At 39.6% G+C, this 15407-nt stretch overlaps 1 protein-coding gene across 2 annotated transcripts in view; it reads right to left on the bottom strand.

Moving 5' to 3' along the window:
- The window catches only part of ADGRA3 (adhesion G protein-coupled receptor A3), a 131510-nt gene that overhangs the window by 29678 nt on the left and 86425 nt on the right, over positions 1–15407 (bottom strand). For both annotated transcript variants that reach the window (XM_003258532.3, XM_030801127.1), the window contains exons 11-12: positions 8069–8230; positions 4862–5065 (exon numbers count right to left, since the gene is read on the bottom strand). In XM_003258532.3, the coding sequence (XP_003258580.2) occupies positions 4862–5065; positions 8069–8230 (366 nt within the window). The remainder of the gene's footprint in view (positions 1–4861; positions 5066–8068; positions 8231–15407) is intronic.

The following is a 15407-nucleotide window of genomic DNA, read 5'->3' as shown; positions in this document are numbered from 1 at the left end:
TTTTATAGTAACAATGGAATACTTGTGTATTTAATTTCTTTAAAAGAAATACTTATTATTATTTACAGAAAGGTTGTAAATCTATTAGTCACTGCAAAACACTTACTTAATTTGGTGCATTTATCATGATTACACCTTCTTCCACCTGGCCCGAGGGTGGCAAGCGCAAAGTTTGTAAGTTCTTTAACCATATATTTATTTTAAAATATATGGATTACAGCAATGGATACAGATAACAAACACACGAATGAGAGGTAATAAAGTAGAAAAATCCCTCTTAAGATCCTTTGGGAAAAACAAGTTTTCGGTTTCCAACATTTACTATTGAAAAATCATATACCATGGAGAGAACATGAGATCTGAAATAAGAAAGGATTTGGGTTCCAGCCTCACCACTTAGCAGCTGGTTAACACTGCACAACTTTGTTTAACCTCGCTGAGTCTCATCTGTCAAACACAACTAGTCATCTTTGTAACAAATGGTTGTGAAGACCAGATGGGATCATGACCATGACAAGCACAAAAGGCTAGGGAACTGTCAGTCGTTATTTTTTACTGTTGTTACTGCAGCACCGTGGAAGATGGTTATCTGGGGGCTGGGGGAGAGGAAAATGCCTTAACTAAATTGCCAAGAATAATCTAGAATGTCATCATGTTTTGACTTCTACCATTCAGTTTCAGTGTTCATTTTAACATTAAAAATTGATGAAATATGAACACACATGAAATGATTGTTACCACATAGCTGCTTTCTTTGCTAAATTCATCTATATTTCACTATTTACAATGACATTAAGCTAAAAGGAAAATGATAAGCATAATGGAGGTTAATTCAAATACTTTCACTAGATCTTAACATCTTTCCTTATCAAAAAATCTGGACTTCCTCCACTATGCAGTTAATAAAATTTTCAGAAATCTTTATGGGTTAAAATCTACAGAATTCTAACATGAAAATCAGAATGAGCCAAAGAAACATCTGATTCAAAACAATAAAATACTAATTTATCTATGTTTTCTTGACCACTTACTTGACTTTAAACAGACAGATGCTACAGTATCTCCTAATTATTTTCTTGTGTATAATTATTAACTGCATACCACCTTTTGAGTTTCTCACTGAAGATTAACAGCAATTACATTTGACTTCAGAATTAATTTTTTAACTGACTTTGTTTGCTAACTAAGCTTGGCTGTTAATTTTATTCGACACTTATTGAATGTTTAGTTACTCTGGGCTTGGAACTATGCAGAGACTGGAGATATATAATGCAATAAATAAGCTGTGGTCCCTGTCCCCCAAAATTCATAATCTAACAAAGGAGAGATAACAACAGCAACAAAACAATAAGAGCTAATACTTACTGAGTGCGTACTCTGTGCCAGGCACTGTGGTGAATGTCTACATATTTACCTCACTTAACCCTCTCAACAACCCTTCGAGTTAAGTACCATTTCATGATCTGCATAACAGCCGAGAAACTGACATTCAGAAAGGTTAAGGTAGTTGCCCACATTTGCACAGCTGTTAAGTTGGGGAGAGAACCTGAACCCAGACTGTCTGGCTACAGAGAGACCACAGTCTTAGTCACTGTATCATATATGGCCTCTCACTGCAGCTCACTCCACCACTGTATCACCTTATAATTATTCTGAAGAATGAACAAAGCACAATGGGATTAACAGGCACTGGTTAATTCTGTCTGAAGAAGAGAAGGAAGAATCCAAAGGCAGTTTTAGAGGGAGAGTAGCAGGAATTTCACCAAGCGGGGATGGACTGGAAAAGTGCAAAAACGAAGGCAGAAAGCAAGAAGATGCATAATGACTAGCCTGAAAAATTCAAGAGACTTCAGCTGGACTGAAGCTCTAGATGTCTGGGATGTGTAAAGAAAAACTGATTTGTAAATTCTAGTCAGGTGAAGTATAAAGAACTAATTATTGCTCCTTTTTGGCTACATTACAGCTGAACTCAAAACACCAGCTTATTTCCAAAGCCCTCAGTAAAAGTAAAGTAGTTTACTGAAAACAGATACTATTTTGTTATGCTAACATATCTGAGTTATGGTACCACAGTGAAAGAAAACATTTCATTGAGAAAAAAATTGGAAGAGATTTGATAGATGCTGTCAGTAAGAGGCAAGTATCAGGCAACTCTGTCACCAACTGGTGACCAACTGAAGCCAGGTATGAAGTCACTGATGATTCCAGCACTAGGCCCACCCTCAGGCAACTAAGAAACCCTCTTGGTTCTCAGGCTCCCACGTGTGACAGGCAATGAGAGAGAGACGAACAAGGCATTACGGGAAAAACGAGGAAGAAAAATAAAGGAGACAAGGGTGGGAGTGGAGAACTGGATGAGATTAGGCAAAATTTCTTGGAGTGACATTTCTGCTAAGTGTTATCACCAAGGAGCTGGGAAGGGAGGGAAGAAGTAGGGATTCAAATAGGAGAACTAGCACAAGCCTGCTTGAGAATGACCAGGTAGTAGGGAGAGGAACCAAGGAAAGTTTGCTGTTGCTGGATAAAAGGGAGAGGTGGGAAGTACTGCGGGGAGAGAGGGAAGATGTCAAATGATAAAGCTACTGAACAGTCTCTGGAGAGACATGAGACATTTATGAAGGGATGCACAAGGTCAATTTCCATTTGGGGAGGATCCAGGTAGAATGCTCACAACATTAACAACCTGAAATGGCACAGGCACTGACAATCAGAACAGCCTGCACAGAAGGGAAGGCTCCCAGAGGCCTCCTGTTCTGCAGGCGCCAGGCCTTCAAGTGTGAAATGGTGAAGAGAGGTCTGGGTGGTGGTCCCAACAGAAGAAGCAGGAGGGCTGAGGAAGCACTCAGAGAACTGGGGCAGCAGCTATTTGCTAAACAGTAAGGAAGTATTTCAATATTTTACTAAGTGGCATTGTTGTACTGATACACGTTAGCTGAAGAGACAGCCAAGAGACACAGAGACTAACTAGGAAGTTACCATGGTTTGTGCAATACAGGATGGGAGTCCCAAGCAGGCTGAGGAGGGAGTATAGAGGGAAGGACAGAGATTCTGAAATATGCAGGAAGCAAATCAAGGAGGCACCTACTGCTAAGTAATGACTGCCTCTTTATGAGTTTAACTTCACATACCAGCATACGCTCCCATTTAAAGGCAGTGCAATCAGTTTCTGGATGGTCAGGTTTTCTAGTTAGTATATTCAAGAGATTAAAAAAAAAAAAGGATGCACAAGAAAGAGCAAAAACTGCCCTAGTATAAAATGTAACATGTAAAGTTAGTTTTCTGTTCAAGTGCTAAAGCTTAAGCACATTTTATGCCGTTAACATTAGAATTTTTAACTAATTTTCTGTCATGAGGGATGTGTTCCTTTTTTATTCAGTTTACTCATGTCCACCTATGAAGCATGAATAATTGTGTAATGTGTCCTAGCTCTCTGGCCTTGCTCTCTGGCTCTCTCTCCTTGGTCTATCCCTTAAAAGGACTGACTAGCATGAAATTGACAAATCTGAGTGTCCATCTAAAGCCTTCTGCTTTAGCAAGAAGAAACTCTCCTTACCCAGAGGGGTAGGTTGTGAAATTGATGAAATGTAGGGTTTCATCATTTTTAATCCCTTTCTACCAACTGTGATCATCTAAGACAGAAGTGTTCATCAATTTTAAGTATTCCTCAAAAAACACACCTTTCTCTCATGGGCTTCTCTGTGTTGCTGTTTCTGGTCTTTTATAGTATGTTTGTGGTTTTTTTGTGTTTTTTTTCCCCAATATAAGACACAATAAGGAAAGTTGAGCAGGTCCAAAGGAGTGTGGCACGGTGCATCAAATACTCTCTTAGCGCCAATGTTAACAGGCAAATCTTGCCAATTTTCCTCTGAGTATAGGGTATCCAGTAAATATATTGTTATCAGACATTTTGACCTAGTTGAGATTTTCTTGGGCAGTTGGGATTTTCTAAATTTAGCAAATTGGCTCTCTTTAATGGTGGTCACCAAGAAAAAGTGTACAAAAATACACTAATTTGTTCATTCATTCAATATTTATTGAGTGCTCATACTAAACCAGAACACCTAACACCTGTTGGATCAGTTATTATGCAGCCATTAAAATGACTGGAATATTGTTCGTGACATTACTGAGGGACAAGACAGAAATAAAGTACTGTGAGATTTAAAACCGCAGAGAATACAATTACACAGGCCCACAGGAAGCTAAGTGAAAAAAATGTGGCTCCATTAGGGTGCTGGAGTTATGCCTCCTCTATTTGCTTCAATACAGTGTAGTCAAATATAGCTAAACCACCAATTTTAAAGATCAGTAAAAATGCTTTCATTTTGCTTGCTTCAATGAAACACTTTTTTCAAAAAAAGATATATGACATATTTGTGTTTTCTGCCAAAAATTTTGATATACAGCTTGCTTGATTAAACACCTGGCCTCAGGGTTGACTTCTCCACTAGGCTTGGCAGGCACAGTGCCAAAGGCTCATGATACTTTTAGGGGCCCATGAAAACATCTTATTGTCTTAAAATCAGGAGCAAAACAACAAATAAATAAACTTTTAAGTCAAATAAAATATTGTAACATGTAACATTAGTATATTTGCATTTATACCATTGCAGTTATAAAATGTAATTTCTGATATTTTTATGTAGAGAAAGGGAATCAAAGGCAAAAATGCCTAGGGCCCATGAAAGTCGTAATGCAGCTCTTCCTGGTTAGAGTTTTCTTTACAACAGTAGCAAAAGCAATAATATCTAACTCCCTGCAAAAAAAAAATCTTTTAAAAAGGTTATTTTGCAAAGCAGAACATTTGGAGCATTCTAATTTAACTGTAAATAGTCTTAAATGATTGCAGAATGTAACATACCTTTAGTGCCAGACTCGAAAATGTATTTGAAACATTGCACTTAAAGCTCAGCTGCTTATCCAGGTTTCCATCTGGATCCCGCCTCCCATAATCCGAAAGTCCTGTACGATCAGAGGCTGCCACTTTCTGGAACACGGTACAGGTCATCCCCGTGAAGCCAGTAGACTTGATGACATAAGCTTCCAGAGCAATATTGGGTGAATACTTGAAAAGTCAATCAAACAGGAGTTATGAACGATTTATAGCACAAAGGAAAAGCACTTTCAAAGACTTTTCAAGCACAAAACACTATGCATTAGCCAAACCAGAAAGCCCAGGTTCTTGCCAAACAAAATCACTGTGTAGATAACTGGCAGAATAAAAAAAAAAAAAAAAAAAAGAAAGACCCTGGAATGAAAAGGATGTCCTAAAATGGAAGAGAGACCAAAAAAAAGGAAAAGAAGTCATGAAGTACGGAAGATGAGGTCTAAGAAGTCAATTAAAAATAATTTAAGGAGCACTTCGAAGGAAACAACAAGCTAAAAATGGAAGCATCCTGAAAAAAATTCAGCTACAGAATCAGTGGACCCTCTAAATGCTCATCTTACAGGAAGAATGAGAGCTAAATATCAGAGTTTGGGAAATGCACTCGACACACCTGGCCATATTTACTTATTTCTTTTACAGGAAGATCATTAACTCTTTGCATTAAGTTTCACCAATAAAAGCTTTACACTCTCCAAAGCTGTTTCTTCAGAAAAGGAAGAGAGATGTTAATTTAAATAGTAGGAAATGAACAGATTTAAAAATCAAATTAGCCTGGTCAACATGGCGAAACTCCATCTCTACTAAGAATACAAAAAATCAGCCAGGCATGGCGGCACATGCCTGTAGTCCTAGCTACTCAGGAGGCTGTGGGAAGAGAATTGCTTGAACTTGGGAGGCAGAGGTTGCAGTGAGCCAAGATTGTGCCACAGCACTCCAGCCTGGACAACAGAGTAAGACTCAGTCTCAAAAAAAGGCAAATTAGGTCAGAAAAATCATCTGAAAAATATGGCACCTGCCCTAGAGTTTTAAAGGAATTCAGGAACAAGAGTGAACCAAGGGGAACCCCCAAAACATACAACCTGTCAATACAGACAGCCACCAGGCCCACTCACTGGAGGACAGAGTGGGCATGAGAAGTGACAAGGAGCCACACCTTCACATCCAGCAGAGTGACAGGATTTACTGTAAATTCTAGGGACAACATGGCATCTCCCTCCTTTAAGGATGATTAAGTATATGCCTATCCCACAGGCAAGGCACCATTCTAAGTATCACATATGGATGTCTTTTTCTTTAAAGCATGAAATTTTGGTGCACGATGCTTACACTCTATTAGGAAATAAGATACAAATTTAAAAATATAAAAAGTAAAGTAAAATTTGGCAAGTCTTATGTATGTGATAGAAAGTAATTAGTAGTTTCCAAACTTTTCAAGCATAAAGAATCTTTGTATTCGTTTTTGCCTCACAATGTAAACATAGTGAAAAGTCTTTTTAATTCAACTTATTTGTTAATAATGTGTATTCTAATTTTTTACTAGTCAAAGACACATGTAAACAACCACAGATCTTATGACAAGCAGCAGTCATTAGGCCCAACACATGAAACCTTGGTTGAAAGAAAGAAATCTGTCATTCTGAGGCACCTGTGAAGCCATATAATTTTACTTATTATATGTAGATGTATCATCTCCTGGAACTTGGTTTACACATTGAGATGGTATGCAAATTCCTACTATGACCTTTATTGTACCCTTGAGTTCTCAGAAAAACTAATGCAGTTCAGAGAAAGGGGGGAAGTTCTTCCAGCTGATTAATAAGCATGGCTAAAGGATGAGATTTAAAATGGATCTAAATGGCCGAGGTGGACATAAATATGACAAGCTAGTCTCAACTGAGGTCATGAATCTGAGAGGGAAACTCCACTGACTTACATTACAAACACAGTGACCAAGCCGGGCGCGGTGGCTCACGCCTGTAATCCCAGCACTTTTGGGAGGCTGAGGCGGGTGGATAGCTTGAGATCAGGAGTTTGAGATCAGCCTGGCCAACATAATGTAACCCCGTCTCTACTAAAAATACAAAAATTAGCCAGACATAGTGGTGCTTGCCTGTAATCCCAGCTACTTAGGAGGCTGAGGCATGATAACTGCTTGAACACGGGAGGCGGAGGCTGCAGTGAGCCAAGATCACACCACTGCACTCCAGCCCGGGTGACAGAGCAAGACTCCACCCCCAAAAAATAAATAAATAAATATTGAAAAAAAAAACCACAGCAACAAAAAACAAAGACAGTAGCCATGCTGAGACTCCATTTTATTTATTATTCCAAAAAGAAAATACTAAACTTAATTGAGCAAAGGGAGCAATAAAACATGGTAACGTCAAAAAAAGGTCTCAGAGATCAACAGGAAAATAGCAACCTTGAATTGTGTAAAATCACAGGAGGAAGTGTAGAATATTCCACACTATGTCAGCCCAGTAAAATAATTAGGAAATGAAAATCATGGGCCAGATCAAACTATGATTGCTAAGGGAATATCACATTATTTACTGTATTCACCACCTTTCTAGGACAAAAAAGTAAGCAGTATATCAAGAAATTTACAACTGTTCAATTTAGCATAAATAAAATTTAATACTATGTAATTGAGTGATCATTATTTATTAATAAGTCATTATCCCAAGAGTGGGATTGACTGAAAATGCCAATAGCTTCACAAGTGTTGGAGGGCATCCCAGTTCTCTTCTGAGATTGAAACCTGGGCAAACAATCAGACATTCTCTCAAAATATCCTTCAGGGCCCAAAACAGAGTATTGGCTCGGATGGACCATGGGTATGTGCCAGTGGGGCAATACAATCGTGTTCTTATTTTCCATTGCAGAAACACTTTCAGTGGATTAGGTGGTGATAAACATTCAAATTACAGATTAAGAAAGTATTTTCCAGTTCCCCAAAAAAATTACTCAAAAGCAAAATTAACTTATAAAATGTTAAGAAGAAATTCTGTAATAACTTATAAAATGTTGTAACTTACAAAATGTTAAGGAGAAATTCTGTAATAATCAGCAGTAAGAGAAGATATCCACCCCATAATGGAGAAGACACCTATCTCTTTCGGGTGAGAGCTGTGTGAAATGCACTTTTTTCTCAGGAGTCTACGATAATGTTACACTTACTGTTGAATAAACGTGAGCTCCACCAGCTAGCCGGTAGGTAGCAATGCGCTGAAGACACTGCACAATCCTACTGCAGGCTTTAGCTTCCCTCTGCGCCAGCCACAGGACACGTTCATCAGCCAACATGATGTTACTTGCAATGTCAACCATCACATCACCTAGCTAGCAGGGGTTCAGGAGAAAAAAGAAAGATCTTTAAAACCACCATAAACTATTTCGTAGAATCAAAATCCTAATGGACAGTGAGATTGGCCTTTGGTCTCAAATTCCACATGAGAAGCCAACAGGCACTTTTACTTGTTTCTCATGAAAACATCTTCAGATATGAACAGTTCATTCAAGTATAGCCATTTGGTAATATTTAGCTCAAAAGAGCATACGTAAGTGGCCACCACATCACTGGTGAAAAGACTGCCAGGTGGTATCTCAAATGGAGGAAAAGAAAGGCAATTAGGTTAATTAAAGAGAAGGAAAGGATGTCACACAATACCAGAATAAAAAGATCTTGACTGTTCATCTAGAAAACCATTTATAAACACTTCCTTTTTGTGCATGCATTAGCTTAAATCAAACTATTATTATTAAGAAATACACACTGCCAGCCGGGCATGGTGGCTCACGCCTGTAATCCCAGCACTTTGGGAGGCTGAGGTGGGTGGATCATTTGAGGTCAAGAGTTCAAGACCATCCTAACTAACATGGTGAAACCCCGTATCTACTAAAAATACAAAAAAATTAGCTGGGCGTGTTGGCCCATGCCTGTAGTCCCAGCTACTCGGGAGGCTGAGGCAGGAGAATTGCTTGAAGATGGGAGGCGGACGTTGCAGTGAGCCGAGATCATGCCACTGCACTCTAGCCTGGGCAACACAGTGAGACCCTCTCTCAAAAAAAAAGAAAAGGAAGGAAGGAAAGAAGGAAGACTGCCCCCCTCTTTAGTCTCTGCTCATGTTCAATACTCTAGGGATGCCCAGCTACTGCTAGGTCCTTGTATGTGTTGTATGATCTCACCCCCATCCCCTTGCACACATGGTTTCCTATACCTTGAATGAACTGTGTCTTCCCTTCCTCCCAACTCAATGAATGCTTTTAAGATCGAATACAATAAAATAAATGCACTCTTCCACAGTTTGTTTTACTTGTTTCATTTATTGGATTCTTTTTATTCGCTCACTTCGTAACTTACAGATGTAAACATCTGTCAGGCAATGCCACTGAAAAGTCAACCAACTATTGTTTACTGTAACTTGTATGTCTCACCTGAGAGAAATAAATTGAACTGTCCAGGGCTAATGAGACGTACTGGTGTCAAGAGGATTTTGTGTTGAGCAAAACGTTCATGAGAGGGAGACACGAGGCAGAAAGAACAACAAAAACATTCCAGAGGTAGGATCAGAGAATCTGCAAGCTGGCTAGACCTCTAATCAAGTAAGCATTAAAAGGCGTTAAGCCCCAGTGCAAAGCCAGAAAGCCAGGGCTATCTTAACAGATGTCTTTTGATCATCCCAGAAGATCTCCACTGAGATTTCAATCCTGTTTTGCATCCAATACACTTCACACAACGTATAATTATGGGGGCTGAAGAGGGTTTAGAAGAAGTTCAGTCCATCCCACCCTGGTTCACTTTACAAAAAAGTCAGGCCTTTGGAAATCCACCAGATCCCAACCCTGGAACCATGGGGTGAAGCAACCACAGTAAATACATAGACGAGGCCAGGCGCGGTGGCTCCCGCTTGTAATCCCAGCACTTTGGGAGGCCGAGGTGGGCGGATCACAAGGTCAGGAGATCAAGACCACGGTGAAACCCCGTCTCTACTAAAAATACAAAAAAAAATTAGCCGGGCGTGGTGGCGGGCGCCTGTAGTCCCAGCTACTCGGAGAGGCTGAGGCAGGAGAATGGCGTGAACCTGGGAGGCGGAGCTTGCAGTGAGCCGAGATCGCGCCACTGCACTCCAGCCTGGGCGACAGAGCAAGACTCCGTCTCAAAAAAAAAAAAAAAAAAATACATAGACGAGAACAGGACTTCAAATGCTGACCGTGAGTACCTAGCCTGAACACTTCACCTCTTGGTAGCTCTGCTTCCTTTCTTCATAACTATAGATAATAATAGTCCTATCTTTCTGAATGTTGTGGAGATTAAGTTCCAATAATAAATACAAGGTTCCTAAAACCATGCCTGGCACATGGCAAGCACTCAAAAAATGTTGGTGCTTTTACTGTTTTAATCCAGAAACTGGCCTCTCTTTTAAGATGATAGACTCTAGAAGTAGTAGGAGAGTTGTATTTGTATGTCTGTGTTCACATAAAAACAGGACCAATGCATCCAACTACACTGCCACTTGACCCTCTGTAAAGTCCCACTCTCCCCTAGCTTGATCCTATTAAAATAAGTTTTCTGACTTTTTACTGCCCTTACCATAATGTATCACAACTTTTTCCTTATTTTACCTCCAATGTAAACATCTTGAGGGTAGAGACAACAAAATGTCTTACATTTATATCCTTATTCACTAGTACAAGAGCTGATGTAGAAGCCAACAGTTATCAATGTCCATGTATCCGATATGTATCAATATTCATTTTAAATGTTCATGATTACTGTTCACTGACTATTTATTGGGGCCAATGTGAGCCAGACACTGGTGCAACAGCAGCAAAAGAAAGAAACAAGCTCTATCTTCAACCTTATAGTCTGGTGAAGAAAATGCAAAACAAGCATATAAATCCATTTTTAAAAAGTGATTTAGATTGTGATAACTGCTCCGAGGGAAATATGCAGAGAAATATAGGATATAGAGCAATGAAATTTAATCCAAACACCCTATTTTAAAGAACTAACACATTCTCAAGGGGTACTTCCCCCCAAACCAAAGATATTAACATGATCAACTGACAAATAATTAAGAAGAGCCTGTAATCAAGCTCTGCAGAATCCTCAGTTGGTTCATTTTTTATGATTCATTGGAACATTAGCATCCTAGTTCATGTTCCTACTAACAAACAGGTATGGGGGTGAATGTCATTCTACTAGAAGCCCTTACTTCTGGAGTTATAAAGAAGGGTATTGACTCTTGCTGTGTCAGTTACTGAATCTGTTAATCAGCCGTTTATACAGATGCTAAACTAGTAAGTCCAAAATCTTAATCGGAATTCACAGTAGTTGGAATAACTTAGTTAAGATTTTGTCTATTATTCTGACTTACTGTTATTTGAAGATTTTACACAAAAATGAGGTAAAAGAGATAACATGGTGAAATATGCTTTATGGCTAACAAAAATATTAATAAAATTCCCACTGCATGCAAAACTTTAAAATACACAAAAATATTGATTTTATTTTAAGGCACCACTGAAATATAGGCAGTGTTTACAGATTAGCAAAGTTACAACTAAACTTATTGTTTAATACTTCTTTGAAGTTTTAAATGTAGGAATTTTATAGGGACCTGACATGAGATCTGATGGGCACATCATCTTTCTTGAAAAATTCATCATTATTACATGATCAAAGAACTACTGCTATGCCCTGCCAGATAATGCCAGTAAAGAAATTAACTTGTGTTAATAATTATAAAAAAAAAAAATCTCTAAGAAGGTACAGGACTAACAACAGTAATTGCTTTAGTTGAAAACAAGCTATTTTTCTCATTATTTCACTCCGAATGGCTAAGAATGGAGGAAAGGGATTTGTTGCCAAAATATTCCCTAGAGCAGATAATCAGAAAATGTTAAATGCTTCTGTAGCTTGGTTACAGAAGTAGCTCTGAATATGTCACAGTGGCAAAAAGTGACACAAAAGGGGTAACAATGCATGAAAAATTACACTGGATTAAAAAAAGTATTCCTGAAATCTGACACACAAAGCTCATTTAAAAACTGCAACCAGTGTAAGGAGAACGCATCAGATTTCTCCTTGGCCTCATTCCCTGAAGGCCACTCCAGCCACAAAAGAGTCAGAAGGCCTCTTCCACCTGCTCTTGCACCTGTCACACTGAAGTGGCAGGACCAACCGAAAACATGAGCGAATGGACTTTATCGAAGATAAAATGGGGAAGAAACAAATGCACCACATTAATGGCAATGAAAGTGCTCAATGTCAAATGTTGTAAGAGACAGGATATTTCAAGTTCTTAATATACAAATGGCTTGGAAGTTTTACCAAAATTAGGTCAAAGACATTTGTTAATTTAATAAATTTCTGATGTTATCATATTAATATACAAGATAATACATAAATGAAACTTGGTGATATTTAATATATAGTCTTTAACACTGAAGACATAATATCTATGTGCCCTAGAGTTAAATACTCCTGGGTTGAGATCTCAAGTCTGTCTCTTACAAGTTTAGATGTCCCTGAGCAAATCAGCCTCTGTGAGATTCAGTTTACTCATTTGTAAAATGGGACCAAGAACTCTACAAGTGCTCAGAACATCTCATTCCATGGTAAAATAAGAAAAAAAAAAGCAGAAGACAAATATCTTCACATACCCAGTAAAAATATAAATTAAGCAATTCATGGAGTTATTGAGAAAGGTCAAGTGATCTAGGCCCTCCCATATTTACGTTTTCAATCATCGAGTAGCAAAGGAATACTTTTGTTCATTCTAATAACCGGAAAAGCAAGAATTAACAGACACATGCATAGGTGGAGCAATGGTTTTGGAGATGACAAATAGAGGAACCTACATCATCATCATTGCAGCAGCCGATCCTATTAAGCTCAAGTAGTCTTCATGATGTTCTCCTGGTTCCAAATTAAGTATACTATTGAGATCATACCTATTTCAAGGTATGTTATTATACTGATTAATGATGGAACCGTTGCATTCTGAAAGTCAAGTTTTAAAAGTATATTTGTCACTCTTAACTCACATCTGGCCTTACGTGCCACGGGATACCTCTGCAGGCTTCTCAGCAGGTTGCTTAGGTAAGCATTTGCTATTCAACAAGAGTCTGACTGTGATCACCATCAGGGTTATGGCAAAGGTTAAAGCTCGGATTTTACTGAGTTATAGAACTAAAGAGAATGATGAGGATAACAGCGGAGGAACTGAAGAAACTGGTGGAAGGGGAAAAGAGGTCGAGAAGAATATTGCACATAAGGCATGGCAGGAGTTCTCAGATCATGTAATAATCATAGTTCTTCAGGAGAGATGATGTGTCTACCATCAGGTCTCATGCTTGATCCTCATAAAGTCCACACATTCAAAACTTTTAAAAAAACTGAACAATAAATTTAGTTGTAATTGTGCTAATCTGTACATATCTCATATATTAAAAGATAAAATATCGGCCGGGCGCGGTGGCTCACGCTTGTAATCCCAGCACTTTGGGAGGCCAAGGCGGGCGGATCACAAGGTCAGGAGATCGAGACCACGGTGAAACCCCGTCTTTACTAAAAATACAAAAAATTAGCCGGGCGTGGTGGCAGGCACCTGTAGTCCCAGCTACTCGAAGAGGCTGAGGCAGAAGAATGGCGTGAACCCGGCAGGCGGAGCTTGCACTGAGCCGAGATTGCGCCACTGCACTCCAGCCTGGGCGACAGAGCGAGTCTCCGTCTCAAAAAAAAAAAAAAAAGATAAAATATCCCAAAATACTGATTCTACCCTAAGGTGTTACTGAAATATATGAGATTACAAACACGTATGTGCACTTCCTTTTCTAGAAGCACAGAGGACCGAGTACTCTTAAGAACTCTCCAGCAGAAAGTGAAAAATGCTGAAATGAAAAAAGTTATCTTTCTAAATGCATCACTGAGAAGTAGGAAAATAGAGCCTCCTCCAAAACCCAGTCGCCAAAGAACAGCAGAAACCCGAAGAGTTCTGAGGTTGAACTCTGATGACCACGAGGTATGTTTTGACTTCCACACAGGGCCTAGGCTGTGCCAACACAGGGTACCAGGATAAGACCCCCTGTTACGAAGCTAGAAACTCAAAGGACACCACCTCCAGCATCAGGCCTAGCCAGCAATCACTCAGCTTCATGGAAGGAGAGCCAGGAAACGTGCCTGTTTTGACCTAGGCAACAGGTAGAAGGAGGTTAAAAAAAAAAATTATTCTCTGACAATTTGGAAACACAAGTTGACCTTCAAACAGTTCCTTTACACTACTTTCGTGTTCTTAAAAACCTCAAGCTAAAAATTAATTTCAAAGTGAGTCCCCCTATGCTGGCACTTGGCAGAAGCAAGCCAATATCACAGTTAAGGATACATTAGACCTTTCTCACTAATGCTCCCAATCAACCAACACTTATTGATATGGTTTGGCTGTGTCCCCACCAAAATCTCATCTTGAATTGTAATTCCCACAATTCCCACGTGTTGTGAGGGACCCAGTGGGAGATAACTGAATCATGGGGGCAGGTCTTTGTCATGCTGTTCTTGTCATAGTAAGTCTCACTATATCTGATGGTATTATAAAGAGAAGCTTCCCTGCACAAGCGCTCTCTCTTTGCCTGCCACCATCCATGTAAGGCGTGACTTGCTCCTCCATGCCCTCTGCCATGATTGTGAGGCCTCTCCAGCCATGTGGAACTGTAAGTCCATTAAACCACTTTTTCTTCCCAGTCTCAGGTATGTCTTTATTAGTAGCATGAATATGGACTAATACGGTAAATTGGTACCAATAGAGTGGGGCGATGATGAAAAGATACCCAAAAATGTGGAAGCAACTTTGGAACTGGGTAATAAGTAGGGGTTGGCATGGTCTGAGGGCTCAGAATAAGACAGGAAAATGTGGGAAACTTTGGGACTTCCTAGAGGCTTGTAGGTCCAGGCTGAGATGGTCTGAGATGGAGATGAGGAACTTGTTGGGAACTAGAGCAAAGGGGACTCTTGTTTCATCTCAGCAAAGAGACTGGCAGCATTCTGCCCCTGCTCTAGAGATATGTGGAACTTTGAACTTGAGAGAGATTATTTAGGGTATCTGACAGAAGAAATTTCTAAGCAGCAAAGCATTCAAGAGGTGACTTGAGTGCCGTAAAAGGCATTCCATTTTATAAGAAAAGCAGAGCATAGAAGTTTGGAAAATTTGCACCTTGACAATGTGATAGAAAAAAAAAAAAATCCCATTTTCTGTGGAGAAATTCCAGCAGGCTGCAGAAATTTGCATAAGTAACAAGGAGCTGAATGTTAATCCCCAAGACAATGGTGAAATGTCTCCAGGGCATGTCAGAGGTCTTCACGGCAGCCCCTCCCATCACAGGCCTGGAGGCCTCTGAGGAAAACATGGTTTCATAGGCTGGGCCCAGGGTCCACGTGCTGTGTGCAGTCTAGGCACTTGGTGTCCTGCATCCCAGCTGCTCCAGCCATGACTAAAAGGGGCCAAGGTACAGCTTGGGC

The sequence above is a fragment of the Nomascus leucogenys genome, chromosome 20, assembly GCF_006542625.1.
Source record: "Nomascus leucogenys isolate Asia chromosome 20, Asia_NLE_v1, whole genome shotgun sequence".
Lineage (NCBI taxonomy): Eukaryota > Metazoa > Chordata > Mammalia > Primates > Hylobatidae > Nomascus > Nomascus leucogenys.
This window is presented reverse-complemented; position numbering and strand designations above follow the sequence as displayed.